The sequence below is a fragment of the Gymnoscopelus braueri genome, assembly GCF_963280865.1.
Source record: "Gymnoscopelus braueri genome assembly, chromosome: 19".
Classification (NCBI taxonomy): domain Eukaryota; kingdom Metazoa; phylum Chordata; class Actinopteri; order Myctophiformes; family Myctophidae; genus Gymnoscopelus; species Gymnoscopelus braueri.
The window spans coordinates 17,751,341-17,768,333 of record NC_137621.1 but is presented as its reverse complement, the minus strand read 5'-3'; the positions used below and the strand labels follow the sequence as shown (position 1 = coordinate 17,768,333).

Sequence of the window (16,993 nt, the reverse complement as noted above, 5' to 3'; positions counted from 1 at the left end):
TTGATTAGGGCATTGACAGATGGGGCCAATGACCAAGAAGGTCCAAATTTAACAATTTAGATGTCAGGGAAATCGACACTTACATTCTTCGGATTGATTTTTAATTGGTCCTTTTCATGGCCAACATCTGAAAAAGTGGTTTGAAAGCGGTGTAATTTTCAGTAGAAGTAACCCTATCGAGTTTTAATTGTAAGCCAATTAGAGAACGGCAAACCTGTGTCATTATTAGACTGAATCTCATAAGATCTGTTGTGAATTCTGCCAATTCTGCTCAGTGGAACGGGAATATGTGCCAGTTTACAGTGGTTATTATTGGGTGGTATTTGTGAGGGAAATACTTAAAATGGCAATACAGTATAAGCCTAATTTAGATACGACTTTGTTGCACACTGGTGTCATGCACTGAAAATAGCCGATCTACAAGCTCACAACACATTGCAACACGTTGGTGAAAATAGCCGATCTACAAGCTCACAACACCGCATCGCAACGCGTTGTGAGCTGTTTTCACCATGCGACACCAGTGCGCAACAACGTATAAATCTGGCTTAATCTACAGTATGCATGAAAGAAACAGGAATCAGCATCAAGTCATAGTTGTATTACAGAGTTGTATTTTTTTTAATACAATGTCATAATACAGTAGGTCAACAAAATAGCGATTTTCGGCGAAGACATTTGGTGTAGAGGGAAACAAAAGGAGGGTCATATTAGGGTTTTAATTGGTTAATGCAGACAAAAGCATTCTTACACAAGTTCACCGTTAGCGCTCCGCAGCCCTTTGCCTTCATTTTGAATACTGCCGTTGATTAATTGATAATCACTGCGGAGCCTTTTGGCCACTAGTTTCTGTCACTGCTCCAAATAGCACCGTGGAGCAGAGTGTAACATGGTTGTTGCCCTGAGGGGGGGCTAGGGTCATTAAGAGCAGCGTTGGAGGACGATGACAGATGGCTTGTTGTTCCTAAGGTGCTAACAACCTTTGACACACATAACAGACCACTGTAGTGTCTACCCCTCCGGTCACATTCCGCCCCCCCCACCCCCCCCCCCCCCCCCCCAAAAGCTACATTTCATTTCTGTCCATGACGTTTAGGGACAAACTAAGTACACTGACAGCAGCATCTCTATACTGGAACCTGTTTATCTCCTCACCTTCCCCTGTAGTGGTGGTGGGGAGGGGGGGGGGGTCCGATTAGGGGTCGACCGATTATCATCCATACTGTTATCGGCTTTGATATTAATTATTTTTTCATATTATCATCATTGGCTGTTTGGGCCATTATGCTGGCTGGTAAAAAAAAAGAAAAGCAGGTATATTTCATGAGATATACCTGCTTCCTCGTATGTCTCGTTTAGTCCCAACATGGGAACTAGGCTGCTTTCATGCTTTTGTTAAATGTGGACCTGTAAAGCCCTTTGAGACCCTAAATATGACTTGGCTCGACTTAACTCCATGCACTTTGTAATTTAATTTAAGTGCTTCAAGTCTCAGAATAAACTTCTGTTTTTATATATTTTTTACACATATGTATTTAATCATGTCAATGTAATCGTAACACTATCAATGTTTACATTCACTTTGATAACATATTGGTACAATCGGCTCACTTTTAGATTCCTTATAATCAGTATTGGCAATCGGTCCTGAGAATACCATATACGTAGTTCGACTCCTATAGTACCAACACGAGTGCCCCCAAACTCCTTTGCTGCCCCCCCCCCAGCCCCCCGTGTCCCCCCTCCCCACTGCAGTACTCCACAGACCGTGTGAATGTCTCGGACCGTGTGAATGTCACGTGCACGGTGCATGTAGACATCGCTATGCTGCTGTGTACAAGAGGCACTCACTGCGTTAGACGCTTGTCACCTGCTGCCACGGCTTCCATTCCAGCTTCCCAGGCCAAGATGTTTACCGGCTGGGAATTCTGGTTCTGAGGCCGATGGGCCGACTAGACCCTGGAACATGTAAACAATGTCGTACAAGTACATTACAAGAGGTTTAAAATGGGGATTTGATGCATCTTATCTCGTTTATTACCTATTAATAGGCAAGACAAGTTTATTTGTATATGGCACCTTTCAACAAGGCATTTCAAAGTGCTTTACACAAAATGGGGATTTGATGCATCTTATCTTGTTTATTGCCTATTAATAGGCAAGACGAGTTTATTTGTACAGTACCTTTCAACAAGGCATTTCAAAGCGCTTTACACTAAACATTAAGAGCTTTAAGACAAAGTGCAAAGAAACACATCGTAAAAGGACATTTACATGCTATTAAAAATAGTTACAACGTTCAGAGAATAGGAAATAACAAAAATATGAGAATACAGAATACAGTGCAGCACAAGAAATGAACCAAGAACCTAAAAAAAAAGGGAGCGACAAACAGGAAAGTCTTCAGCTTTGATTTAGAAGATCTGAGAGTCTTAGCAGACCTGCTCTTTTCTGGGTGTTTGTTCCAAATGATGTGGTGCATACTGTAATATACAATTAAGATTTTTTTTACCCCCCTCAGTTTAATTCCAACTGCCTACTAATTGTTTTTTGTATCCGATTTAGGCCAGGTGAATCTAATGAGCTCTACTTGTTTGCATCGTTCTATTCATTAATACGGGTCTTTTGGGAGCGTTCATCATCATCTGCTTTATTGCATTTCAGTTCAAACGCTCAGCGTTTGACAGACAGCCACGCGGTGCGCGTTGTTAACGGAGGAGGGGAGGGGGGGGCAGCGATGTTAAAGAGAGATCACGTCTCATGTATGTTGTCGTGTTTGTGTCAGCCCACCCCGCCGCCCTGCAATCCCGCCCCTCCGCTCCCCACCCACCTCAACCATCCATCCATCCCTCCATCCATCCATCCATCCATCCATCCATCCATCCATCCATCCACCCGCCTATCCTTCTCCTCCCCGCCTCAGCTTCTGTTTTCGCTCTGCCATTAAATTGTGAGATCTACTTACTTACTGTGTTGCCAGCTTGATCCCACTCAGGCTGCGTAATCTCCTTGTAATAGAGTGTGAACAGTGCCGGGCAATAAATCAGCACCTCATCAGTGCACTTTATTAAATATAGACACCAACAGACAGCTCTTAGTATATTCAATTTAGCCTCTGACGTAGGCTTCAACACAGGAGATAAAGACAGATTGAGCAATCAGGTGGATGCCGACACCCCGAAACCTGGGCCGGAAAAAATGCAGACAGGAGGAGCTGAGGGGAGATTGAGATGGGGTTGGTGGGGTAGGGCTGGGCAATTAACCGAAAATATATCGAAACCGACATTTAGAACCTCTAACGGACTTAATCGTAGAATAATCGAGAAGCATTTTTTATATGTATATACTGTATATATATTTTTTCTTATATACAAATCAATATACCTGAAGATCATCCACAACGGAATCGAAACGTCAGTTTTGTAATAAAGAAGTATGTTTTACCGTCTTTGGCGTGCAGGTTCTACCTTTTTGGAGTTATATACAGTACGAATCGACACTTTTCTTTATAATAATAGACTAAATCGTTTAGTCTGTTTGACCACTTAATTATTATATTTTTATTATACTTACTTTGTAATAAAATGGTGTGCAAAAACAGCGATATAACATAAATTGTGAAAAAAGCCGCTCAGAACGCGTCACACAGTGAGCTTGTACTGTAGAGAGGCTATTTTCACTTTTTTCAAATAATCGTTCATTAATCGTAATCAAGGCAAAAGTTTCATTCATGATATCGATTTGAAGTCATAGCCCAGCCCTATGGTGGGGGGTCTTAGTGACGTAAAGGAGGCAGATACACAGGCAGGGGTGGGGAAAGGTGGCAGGAAAGGGACATCTGCAGCAGGGTGGGGGGGGGGCTTTGTTTAGTTCAAACATACATACAGTACACATGCCAAAATGACCTGTAAGGGTCCATTTGGTTACATTTGTTCAATCTCAGAGTTAATTAACAATGGGGGATTTTACTATGTATATATGAGTAGTATATATACTAGGTGCAGGCTCCCATTTACAGTATGTCCATTAAACCATTCATTTACCTAGATTGCATCTTTATCAAATAGTCTGAAATGATTGCATGTGTATGGTGCTTTGTGTGATATTTTTGCATAAAGCCCTCTGTAGGAAACCGTCTAATGTTGATGTGCCTTTAAGCCACATCATCAGCAGAGCGCCTTCCCTCATTAAGCTGTGTTGCTCGTTGGCAGCAGAGATAAATTATGTGTAATTATGGCAATGATTAAAGCCTGATTCCGCCTGGTCTTTGGGGCTAAACAGAGATATATAACGTCAGTGGAGGGCAGTGGGACCCTGGGGAGGGCTAAAGACTCACGCGCAAGGGTCACGAGGTCAAAGGGTGCAGATTAAGACAAGGGGATTACTGTATTTAACGTTATTCAACCCCATAACGTTCACAGGCTGATGGTCAAATCACCCATTCCCCAGCTACTTACAATGGGATAATGGGCTGGTTATCGTGTCCAAAAGAAGCAGATAGCTAGCTTCTCCTTTAATAGCGAGCAGCGAAGCTGAAAAACACAGGAATAATTGTCAATCGTCAGCCTCCGTTTCATGAACGAATTTTCATTTGTATTGACATGGTTTTCATCCCGCGTGTAACAGCCTTTGTGTCATCAAATCCATGTGCGGGGAAAGGCTCGCAGCAAACCGAGCTGTTTGTGCTGTACATGTGGCTGGGGTTCGGGTCAAATTATTTATGTCAAGCGCAGCAATTTATTACCAAGCTGCTATTGATTGGGTCCTCCTGACGCTGTCATGTAAATTCAGGAAGAATCATGGTCGGCAGCTGCAAGTTACACACATGCACACACGCACACAATATCACTGGGGACACAGACACACCGCATCAACACACTATACAGTGTCCCGCACACTCGCGCACATACACACGCATCTATGGGCACCAACACATATCTCTCACACACACACACGCACACACACACACACACACACACACACACACACACACACACACACACACACACACACACACACACACATATGGATCTGCTGTAGATTTTCCTTCATGAATTGTTAAATATATCGGTTACATATTTCATCCTGTGAACCATACGGCCCAAATCACAGGAGCCTGTACAAATCACAGGTGCACCCCACCCCAAGCTATTCCACTACAACCCACCCACCAAACACTGTCCTCTTTTTTAAGGGTATCGTTTAAAATAGAAAGCACTTTGATATAGAATAAGCTTATGGCGAGAACGTGATCGCTCAGCTGAGTTTGAAGAGAGGGGGGGGGGGGGGAATAAAAGGATGAGTTGAACCTCCTGGGTGCTGTTAGGGGCAGTTCTGCTTCAACTGCAGCCTGGAGAGCACTTGGCTTGGCCTGGGTGAGATTGCCTCTGGGCACAAGTCTTCAGGGCCCGCTTGTCCTTCTGATAGCAAGCCATGATAGATCAGCCCCTGTCCAGCCACAATTACTCTGTCTCCCCCCTCTCTCTCTCCCCCTCTCTCTCTCACTCTCACTCTCACTCTCTCTCTCTCTCTCTCTCTCCCGCTGTCTCTCTCTACTCTCCTTTTACCACTTTCAACCTGGCATCCCTATTTTGGGCATGTCATAATAACCATTATTCTAAAAACGAAAAAATAGCCGATCTACATAAAAGCTTGCGACGCGTCGTGACTTTGTAGATCGGCTATTTTTGCTATCCGTCTTACGACGAAATACATAGGGCTCTCTCCCCCTTCCCCCTCCTTGTGCTCTCTGCCCCCCCCCTTTCCTCAACCTCTCTCTCTCTCTCTCTCTCTCTCTCTCTGTTATCTCTCTCTCTCTCTCCTCTGGCCCATATCTCCTCCTCTCTTTCTCCTCCATCTTCCTCTCTCCCTCTCCCTCCCTCCCTCTTGTCTGCTCTGTCTGATTGAGGGTGAGTTACGATTGGGTCTGCAGCTGGAGGGGGCCACCGTGCCTCGTAATTACATCTCTTTTTATTACCCGCACTAATGGCCCTCCGGGAGAGGGAAACAATAATAAATTAATAGAATATGAACTCCAGCTCAACAGAAATCTCCAACATTTCATTTTGGGGCCCGTCCTGTGCTCTGGCAGATGAAATGGTGTGCTGATTAATCTGTGTGAGGGGTTTTGGAACGAGCCGTCTGTGGGGTCTGGTCACCCCCCCCCCCCCTTCCCTCCCTTCTCTTCCTACAGCCAAGGGCTTTTTAGGGAGATAAAGGCAGAGAGGATGTGGATTTTTTTTGGCTCCCAAGTTGGTCTTTACGGGTCTTGTTTTCAAATTGCGAGCGATGAATTATTTGAAGCAGTTACACGGCGGTCGGGCTGTGGTGCTGCTGTGTAATGTTGGTTATCTGTCACGTATTTATTTGTTGACGTTTGTTTCGTCCGGATCGGACTCGTATTTCAGTGATGTGCATGTACAGTACAGGAGAAGATTGCATCTTTGAAAATGCTTTATTTTTTTGGTGAATTTCCCCCAGAGCAGGGTGCTTAACTAAAAGTGAACAAAGGGAAAAATGTGCATAGTTATTATCTCCTGGCTGTTCTATAGTCATGTTTACAAGCCTTTCAGTCCGAGATCTTCCCAGTGCGCTTGGCAATGAAGAGGAAAGGGCCTCTTCAACCGCGTGGACAGGCCTCTCCGATTTGGTCAATATTGTGTCATGTTTGGTCAAACCCCGCCAAGGCCAGTGGGCTGGAAATGAAGATGTAAATATTGATATTTCATTAGAGGAAATCACCCACTCCGACGGCACTTAACCGGGGCCGCCTTCAGAGCGCCGCGGCCTGAGCGCAGTGTGACCTGCGGAGTCGGGAAGTCACTTCATTACTCGATTAAATTGAGTGGAAAAAGGCGAGGCAACGACACGAGATCCCATTTGGAGCGATAATTTAGGCCCTGAAGAGAGGGGATGGAGCAAAGGGGGAGAAAACACCACCGCTCCTTTCTCACAACACCGGATTAGATTCACTGACTTTTAACGTCAAAGGTAATTGCTGTGCTCGGTGTGTGTGTGTGTGTGCATGGCTGAGGGGTGTCTGCTGTATGGGAGCGAACTGGAAAGGAGCACCAACAAGCCCTGAACAAGGCCTTCACAAGGAGCTGTCACATTGGGAGCAGCGCTTTAGTTCCGCCTCAAGTGCTCCTTGGCAATAAAAGGCTCGGCAAAGCTTTGTCTGCGATTGTGATGCCAACCAGATAGTAAACACCACCGCGGCCATGCTTGCATGACAATTTCCCCTTTGGCCAGTCCATTCTGTCCAAATTAATGGCCAGGTATGCAGACAGGGAAAATTACACAACTGAAGATGTTAAGATGCATCCTGGAGATCTGCAAGGGTCAGGCTTATTGAAAACAGTCAAATGCTTTGAGTGCTTCGGGCAGTTTGCCCAGGTTGATTTGGGTGGAACCTGGGCTGGACGTTCCTTCAGAACCCTGTAACCACCGTCCGGCAGCACCACAGCCGTTCTGTGTGTGATCAGAGCACTCCATTCTACTGACTATTGATTCCCCTTCACAATGTGAAGGCCCTCACATTCTGATTGCAATCTGTTAATTAATGTATCCTCCGGCTCTTCCCCTCCTGTGGTCATCATCACGATAAGAGAAATTGAACACACAGGTACCCCCTTTTCTCTCGCCTGTCTCTTGCTCTTCTTCGTTCTCTTTCTCTCCCTCTCCCTCTCTCTCTACCCATCTCTCCCGATCTGCCAATCTCTCTCTCTTTTTCTCGGTCCCGCGTCTTTCTCTTTTTCTCTCCCTGTTCCTCATCACTCCCCTCTCTCAGCCAGCGTGGTCAGTTTTATCGCTAAAATGTGTGTGTGCAGACGCGAGCGCGTGCGCGTGTATGTGTTTGCGGGTGTCAGGCACGAGGGAGATTAACATCAGGCCGGTGACTGGGCCTCAATGAGATCATTTATATTTAAGAGTAAACATGGATGGTGAGGCGTGGCGAGCGCCCTGGTCAATACTGTAATCTATCGCCTCTTAATCACAGCACGGCAGAGAGCGCGGCACACAGCAAACTTGTAAAAGCAATCATTTTAATCAGGGGCCGAGCTGAAGGGGCTAATATGCTGTCAGAATGGGACGCCCGCGGGCACACAGCACCTCGACTCTCTGCACGGGGGGGGGGGGGGGGGCTGGAGGAGGAGGGGGGGGCTTCACGCATTTTATTGACAGCTGAAGGGTAGTACGAGAGAAAAAGGGGATGAGATGGCTATCTGTCTATCTGCTCCACTTTCTCTCTCTCTCCCTCTCTCTTTCACCACATTCGCTTTTCACTTTCCCCTTTTTAATTTGTTTGAATTTCCCTCAGCTCATCTTCAGAGGATATGGTGGTCTGTTTTGTTTAACGTTCTATTCTTAGCATATGTAGAGGTGTCCTGGGGGGGGGGGGGGGTGAGAGTGGTTTGATACGAACCAGTCAATTTCAGCTGCTGTTTTAGAATGGAGGGCAGGGTTTCAGCTGGTCCTCCGGCTGGGGTTGAACCACGTGAACCCACTGTGTGTGTGTGTGTGTGTGTGTGTGTGTGTGTGTGTGTGTGTGTGTGTGTGTTTCAGTTTCAGTTTCTATGTCAGAGCGTCTGTTCATGTTTGTATGTGTATATGATTGCAAACACACAAAACACACACCCACGGGTTTGTGTATCCATGCATGTCCGGGTGTCCTGTGTGTGTGTGTGTGTGTGTGTGTGTGTGTGTGTGTGTGTGTGTGTGTGTGTGTGTGTGTGTGTGTGTGTGTGTGTGTGTGTGTGTGTGTGTGTGTGTGTGTGTGTGTGTGTGTGTGTGTGTGTGTGTGTGTGTGTGTGTGTCACCTTCCCCTGCACGGCAACGAGTGCATGTCATGTCCTCAACCCCTCCAATGAGGGTGTGCTAAACGGTGCTAATCCCCCTCACACCAGTAGTAGTGTGACAGGAAACAAGGGGTGACCACGCGGCTTTGTGTCATCCAGACCTTTGCACCGTTTCACTGTCCTCACTTTAGAGTAAAGCCCACACACAGTGCTGTGACACGGGCCTCAAGGAGGACCTTCCACAGTGCATTTAAAATTAAACACCCCATGCTAAACATGTGCCACCGCGTGTACTCTGGCACCCATGTTTGGTTTGCTGATCAACCCTGGGGGGGAGGGGTGAATTAGCTGAATAGTGGAAAATGATAGATATGTTGGTTCATGCTATTTCAGTTCAGTCCGAGATCATTTCACAACATTGATCATGTAACATTTTAGGATGCCGATTTTATGAATGCCATTTAAAATGTTGTATGCAATTTTAAATACAGAAATCTTGTATGGGGGTCCCTGCCACAAAATAATTTCAGATGGGGGCCTGCGAACAAATACATATTAATTTGGGGGTCCTTGACGTGAAAATGTCATTTAAACAACAACTACACTTTAGAAACAAGCCCCCCCCAACCACCAATATTTACAAGCGACTTTACAGAAAAAAACAAGCCCAAAGTGGCTTATAATATAAGCAGACTTGGCAACACTGCTCATTATGTCCTGTGCTGCCTCTTGCAGGCTTCTCCACCCTGTCTCTGGGAGACCAGATGAGTCTCCTGCAGAGTGCCTGGATGGAGATCCTCATCCTGAGCATCGTGTTCCGCTCGCTGCCCTACGAGGACGAGCTGGTCTACGCCGAGGACTACATCATGGACGAGGAGCACTCGCGGCTGACGGGCCTGCTGGACCTCTACGTGTCCATACTGCAGCTGGTCCGCAAGTACAAGAAGCTCAAGGTGGAGAAGGAGGAGTTTGTCACCCTCAAGGCCATCGCGCTCGCCAACTCAGGTAGGGCATCTGTCACGGTAGAACGACATGCCTCACAGAACATAATATGTGCGTGTCTGGGGATTTCTGTAGCGGTAAAATTATACCTCATGTTTTCAGGTATTGTTAGGGTGTCTTATGGGAACAAATCACATGACATTTGAGTGAGGTGATTTTTGTGGTGGCAAACAATCATACTATATAATCTTACATTTACTCATTTGTTTTGTGAATTTAGAACGGGTAAATTAGAAAATGGATGAGACAGCCAAGTTATAAACCAACACTCCAAATAGATGTGCATAGATGCACATGTGTTCAAATACTTAATAGTGCTTCCTATGTTGAGATAATGTTGTGTCGGTGAACATTTTGAAACACGGTATTTTTAAATACATTAACCTCATTACTGGCTCGAATGTATCCGTTAATTACACAAGTGTACACTTAGGCTAATAGCCAGGAAACTTCAAGGGGCTGAAACGCCTACTAACAATTCAGTGTTATTGCTCTACAGTTCAAATAGTTTGTTTTATTTCTGTTTGCTATGCAGAACGTTCATTTTGTTTTCATTTAACATTTTATGTTAAAGAATTAGGGTCCTGAAAATGTATTTCACAAATAGTGATTCACAATTTGTATTACTTTTTTACATGAAATCCTTAAGTATAAAGTATTAAGATTACTGACTGCAACTGAATGAAGAAAGAACATCCCTCTGCACTAAAATTACAATACTTCCATAATACTTGCATAAATTCGATTTAAAATATATTTTAGGCATTTAGTTTAAGAAAAAATGTAGTGCAACAGAGTATGCTATATTGTTATTAATATTATTTTTGTTTTGTTTCATACTCTTTACTTGTGTGTGCTAATACAACACACACTGTGTGTAAAGCATCAGCTAGCATAGTTTCTAAAGTGCCATTTTGTTAGCTTTTTCAGGAGTTTTTGAGAGTAACCTTTAGGTAGGGAGCCTGAGACACAGAGATGGAAAGAAGATAAGGGCAGCGTATGGATGGAAGTCAGCTTTTTTTAATTGAATGCCTTCCATGTTGTGGTTTTTCTCTCTCTCGCTCGCTCTCTCCCTCTCTCTCCAACAGTAGCTTCGGGGCACAGCAGCCACGGGAGATAAATTTAGCATTTCATTAGGAGCACGGGGGCTGTCAATAAAATGTGTTAAGTCGAATGGAATGGGTATCAGGGAGTGATAGGCCTCGTTTGTTCCAATGCGGAGACGGCACGTGGCTATCGACAGACTGCTTTTGAGGAGGCACGGCCTGTCCCTCTCTGATCAATGCACGGCTGGGTCACCAAGCGGCTTTCTCTCGCTTCTTTTTTTTTTGTGTCCCCGGCTGAAAAATGAAAATGCTGATGGTGGGGCTTTGCTTTCAGACGGCAGAGCTTTGGAGGGGGGAGGCGGTGGTGGTGGTGGGGGGGGGAGGGGGGGAGGGGGCGAGACAGGCAGGAGGAGAGCGATGGGGTTCAGGGAGAGAGAGAGAGAGGATCAAGAGGGGAGGTTGGGGGGGGGGGGGGGGTCCGGAACGTTAGAACAAGGTCTCTGTGAGATCACTCTCCCGGGAGCCCCTCTGTCTGACAGCTGTGAAAATTCATAGCGATTGATTTTGTAATTAGCAGTTTATCAATCGGATCGACGCGGGCCCTCTGATGGATTGCAAGGAAATTGTTTCTTCAAAGTTGTTTTTTTAAGCCCATCCCCTCCAAAGGCTACAAGCTGATTGCTCCCTATATCTCTCTCTCTCTCTCTCTCTCTCTCTCTCTCCCTCGCTCTGCTTTCCTTAACACACTGACGGGCTGTCCCTGCACGCCTCTCCTTTATATTTGTCTCTCTGTCTCCATCTCTTGCCACACACACACAGCAATTCAATTATGGACGGGTTCGGTTTCAGCGCTCAAAGCGTGTGTGCGCGTGCGCGCGTGTGCGTGCGTGTAACATGACCTGAAATTCTCCTCCTTATGTCATACACATTAATCAAGACCAAACAAGAAATGTGTTTTTTTCCATGTACTGTGTTGTTCCCTCGTGTTGGTTTTACAACCAAACCGCTGTGCGAGTACTGTACTGTATTGCTCCACATACCAGTCACTCTGTTCCAGTGTGAAACAAGCTAGGAGATAATTATGTCACATCACATGCTCGACAGGACCACCACAGATTTTCCCCCCCCTTTTTATTCTATCCCCCCACACCGACCCACACACACACACACACACACACACACACACACAATTCACTTTCCAAAACGACCTACTTCATTTTACCGCTGTGGATTTGAAAAGCTTCAGAGTGAGAAATGTCTCAAGGTCTTGGGAATACAGTTGTTCCAGTCAATGAATTTGGGACGAAGTCTGAAATCTGTTTTGCCTTTTATTGTCCCGCGTGGTGAAATATGCACCGCCAAGGTGAGACGAGTCAGGCAGCCAATGACACGCCGCCTCTGGAGTGCCAGACACCCGGTTAACCAGTGAGAGAACCGCGACCCCCAGACTATCCCTGAGAGAGAACCGTACGCAAGGAGAGACACAGGGACCCGTACGCAAGGAGAGACAGAGAGGAGAGAGAGAGAGAGAGAGAAATTGAGAAAATGAGTTGTGACTGCTGTACAGTAGGAACAGTGTGAAACTGTGGCACAGCAGAACAATGTTACAGACAACAATTCAATACTGCAACTGTCATCACACAGTCAAATCTCCAGTGTTCATTTAACCCTGAGAGTGTCCAAATGGAACCAACACCAATGGAACCAACACCCTCTAGGTTGAATTAACACTCAGGATTTTACTGTACAGAGAGAGAGAGAGAGAGCGACAGACAGACAGACAGACAGACAGACAGAGCGATAGAGCGACAGAGACAGGGAGAGGGAGAGGGAGAGAGAGAATTCTCTCAGAACTGGGACAGAGAATAGTTGTAATTTATCATGGAAAAGCACTTTAAACGGATGTTTAGATACACTAGTTTGAGTAAAAAGTGGATAAATAATCTTAGGTATATTCAGTATTCACTACATTATGCATCTACAATTAAATTAAGTAATCAATTATATCAAAGTTAGACAATGGCTTAATTTGGTGAGTTTTGAAATAAATTCAAATATTTACCAAATATGCATAATACACAAATGCACCCGGCATTTGTTGATGTATTTTGTAGCTAGATAAGCTTCATAATATCATAGTCAAATATTAGTTGTTGTTGGGGTTTTTTGTGTGTTTTGTTTTCTCGACACGTCAATGCTTAGCATTTCGTTGCTGTCGGGTAGAAACCTTGTATATCCAAAACAGTTTCTTTTGTATTATTATTTGAAAACATTTTAAAATAGTGAAAATAGCCGATCTCCAAGCTCACAACGTGTCGCATCGCGATGCATTGTGAGCTTGGAGGGCATTCATTTACGGAAAAAAAAACATAAATACATGAAAAGTTTAAATATGGAGATACAAGGTTTCTGCCCGGCAACAAACGATTTCCTCACAGGAAATAAGGAGGACATAAATAGGAAGGAAGTGTTGTGAAGCTTATTTATGCCATCCAATTCTCTAATGGAGGATTTTCTTTCTTCTTTTTTTTTTTTTTTAAGAAAAACAATCTATGTGGGAGCTGTCCTTCGGAACACTGGGGTGTTTAATGTGTACTCATTCAGCAGGGAGCGGCTTCTATTCATTCTATTGTTGCTGGAGGATAACATTGATTTTCAGTCTCATTGGTCAAAGGCCATATGAATATCCCACCACCCAGTTCACCAGACAGAAAAATAAAAGGAAAATAAATAATCAAAGGCAGTAAGATATTACTTCTCGACTTTCTGTTTTTCTAACCACTTAAGCACCATTTACTTAATCGTAAAACTAATAGGGAAAACAGCCCAAAGATCTTACGATTTTATTAATTTTTTTACATTTGAAAATTACTTTTCTAAATATACCATAATATGTATCCTTTATATCTTGTCAGGATCTGAGTTATTCTGAAATGTGTCCCCTAGCTGACTTCACTGACATAACTGAAGGTCAATCGTGTCGTGAGATTTAATTTTGTTTTAGAAAAAAAAGAAAAAAAAAAAAACATTTCCCATTTCATTCCCGCTACAGTCCTGCACGTCCGCGACTTCGGGCCCCATTTCTCCCCGAGTGACATTTATGTTTCGCATTTTTGAAAACCGACTGTGAATTTGTATTGCAGGACACGATATTTAAAATCACTTTCAACCTGGCAACCCTATTTTGTCCATGTCATTAAAGAGGAAATTGTCCAAAATTGTCCAAAATGTTTTGATAAAATATTCAGATTTTTTTTTTAAGAGTGAAAATGGCATGAGCTTGTAGATCTGCTATTTTCGCAATTTTTTAAGAAAGGAATTGAAAGTATAAAATCGGGCATGAGTTTTTAACGCGGTTGTTTTCTTGTCCCCCCCCCCCTCCCCCTCCCCCGACAGACTCCATGCACATAGAGGACATGGAGGCCGTCCAGAAGCTCCAGGACGCCCTCCACGAGGCTTTGCAGGACTACGAGAGCAGCCAGCACCAGGAGGACCCGCGGCGGGCGGGCAAGCTGCTCATGACCCTGCCCCTGCTGCGGCAGACGGCCACCAAGGCCGTGCAGCACTTTTACAGCATCAAGGTGCAGGGCAAGGTGCCCATGCACAAACTCTTCCTGGAGATGCTGGAGGCCAAGGTCTGATTGGAGGAGGGCGTTCATTCGGTGGGTCGCCCCGGTACGAGTCGCCCCCTCCCCCCCGCTCCCCCCCACCACGGCAAACGTCCGGAGGGGGCCGCGTCGGCGACACAGAGAGTGACTGGAACTGGAGGCTGTGGGGAAATGATGGGGCAGAGAGGGGTCCGATCGAGAGGCAGGACAGTCAGAGACTCGCCTCTCTCACTCTTGGAGCCCCCCCCACCCCCGGGACGTTGATTAATAAAACTAAACAAAAAAAAAATTTAAACAAGAAATGCAAAACTTGGTTATTAGTATAAATATAAAAATGATGCAGATTAATTTAAAATATATAAGAAATACTATGTACAGTAATAATTTTTTTTGTTGTTTATGGTCTGTGGTCATGCTGTAAATGATGGACGCCTCAGCCCCTCGCGATGTCTTCACTAAAGAATAGTTGCTGCTGGCTCTTAATTCACAAGAATAACGGGGCTTCTTTTCTTCTGAGAGTTCTCAAAGTGGGATTCCGTATATATTTGTTCTGAAGATAACAAGAAGTGTCAACGAGCAAAAAAACAACACACTCACTTTGTCCCGCGATTGTTTTTTGTTGCCTGGACTTGACCAGGGAAATGTACTGTATATATTTATTATGGGAAGAAGACCTGAGTGTACAGTTCAAAAGTCTGGTGGCCGTTTTTATTTTGTTTGTTTGTTTTGATTTTTGTTCTCCTCCAGGAAAAAAAATAAGAACTGTTACCTAAATGTGAACCCTATCGATCTAATATGTCCTTGAATATACCTCTCCAGAGCAGTGAGCCAGTCATCTGTTCCAGACAGGAAGACTAAAGCCTCAGTACTCCATCACACGACAGTGACGCTTGTCGAACTACAAGCTTGTAGATCAGTTATTTTCCTTAAGCGACACCTGCATGTGATGGAGTATAAATTAAAGCTGCAATCCGTAACTTTCATGTCCCTGCCTGGGGACCCCATGCCTGGTTGACTCGTGTGAGCGCCCGGAAGTTCTACTGCTGGGCTAGTACCGAACGCCCAAGTGGGCGGAGGATGTACTGCGTTTTGATCTTCGTGCAATAACACTTGTCAACCGGAAGTGGTCCTACACAACCACAGAATATACATTTCTGAATAGAAGAGCAGGTAGACCCATTACAACAACCACAGTTGTGTTAGTTATATTGTAAAAAAAAATACAGAATGGTCAAAAAATTAAAAAAGTTATGGATTGCTGTTTTAAACTTAACTGGTCCCATGTTTAACCAAACTAGCATAGGCAGGTACAGTAGTCAGATGTCTTATTCTGTAGTAACACAGCAATAAAGGGAGCTGTGAGCGAGCAGTGCTTAAACTCCTATACTTCCTTCCTCTGCTTTTCAATGCTGCTGGCTGTTGATAGAAGACCACGCCCTCCTCCATGTATGTGTGTGTGTGTGTGTGTGTGTGTGTATCTACGTCCTACCGGCAGGAGGACGCACCACACCACCACTTGTTCCTCTGCTCTCATAGTGCTTATTGTTGTTGGTGGTGTACGTGTGTAAACCCCCCCTCAGCCCCAAATTTGGTCACCGTTTAAGCCCATGGAAATTGCTCCCTTTCGGTGACCGAACGGGGTGACCTGATTCGGGCTCCAGTGAAAGATGATCAGTGGGTTTCGGAGCGGCTGGTATCAAAGGATTTATGCCGAGTGGCAGAAGTCCAAGAGATGCCATGTTCAAACAATCAGAGGCCCATATTTCAAACGCTCTATTTCGGGTCCCTTTAAGCCTGTGGCAGAGTCATCCCACACACGGGGAGCAAGGTGCCCGGCATCTGCTCTCACCATTTTAGACGGCTGCCATCTTTTAATAGCCATGCCTCCATTTATAGAGCTTCATCCAAACGGAGGTAAGTGGCAGGTGCGGGGTTGAAGTGACAGCACTTCACAGTTCACACCGGGGTTATTTTTAGCCCAGCGGGAGGTTGTTGTCTTGAGCGGCCTCCCCTCTAGGAGTCCAGTAGACACATGGAAACACTGCTTGACCCCATGTTGACACAGTAGCCAGTGCACGACGACACCCTCCCCACTGGCCGCGGGGCAGTCAGGCATCTGTAAGGACAGCTAAGGACCCCCGAGTGTGCGCCATGCAAACCGCTATGGAGGCAAAGTGTCAGCATGCTCCAAAGGCTAACAGCGGTCCCACGGTGTGGTCGGTACAAGGTGTGATCTCTGGAGGGAGAGTGAGATCGCATGCGCCCTTTCCTCCCTGTGTGTAGCATGACTTCTGCGGTGCTGGATATAGGACAAGTAGTATAATTAAGTCCAGCAGAGCCAAGCTGCTCTTCTCCATGTGAGACGGAATGTGCTGGGAGCAGGATCCTCATACTACTGAAGTAATTTATGTGATGTGATAAACTGTGGCGCTGTCACAACAATATGATACTGTGATCAAAGGAATCCCTGACATAGCAGAAGGGTACAGTTGCTGCCATATACTTACAGAATCATTGGCCAACGCAAATCCAAAAGACC

The 16,993-nt window shown here is 45.1% G+C and overlaps 1 protein-coding gene across 8 annotated transcripts in view; it reads left to right on the top strand.

Annotated features, from left to right (window-relative positions):
• Positions 1-14,742, top strand: part of esrrb (estrogen-related receptor beta) — a gene marked incomplete at its 5' end in the record, with an annotated part of 57,651 nt that extends 42,909 nt beyond the window's left edge. For all 8 annotated transcript variants that reach the window (XM_080413792.1, XM_080413790.1, XM_080413788.1 and 5 more), the window contains 2 exons: positions 9,534-9,803; positions 14,243-14,742. In XM_080413792.1, coding sequence (XP_080269918.1) covers positions 9,534-9,803; positions 14,243-14,487 — 515 coding nt within the window. In that variant the 3' untranslated portion in view covers positions 14,488-14,742. The remainder of the gene's footprint in view (positions 1-9,533; positions 9,804-14,242) is intronic.
• Between the last annotated feature and the right edge of the window lie 2,251 nt (positions 14,743-16,993).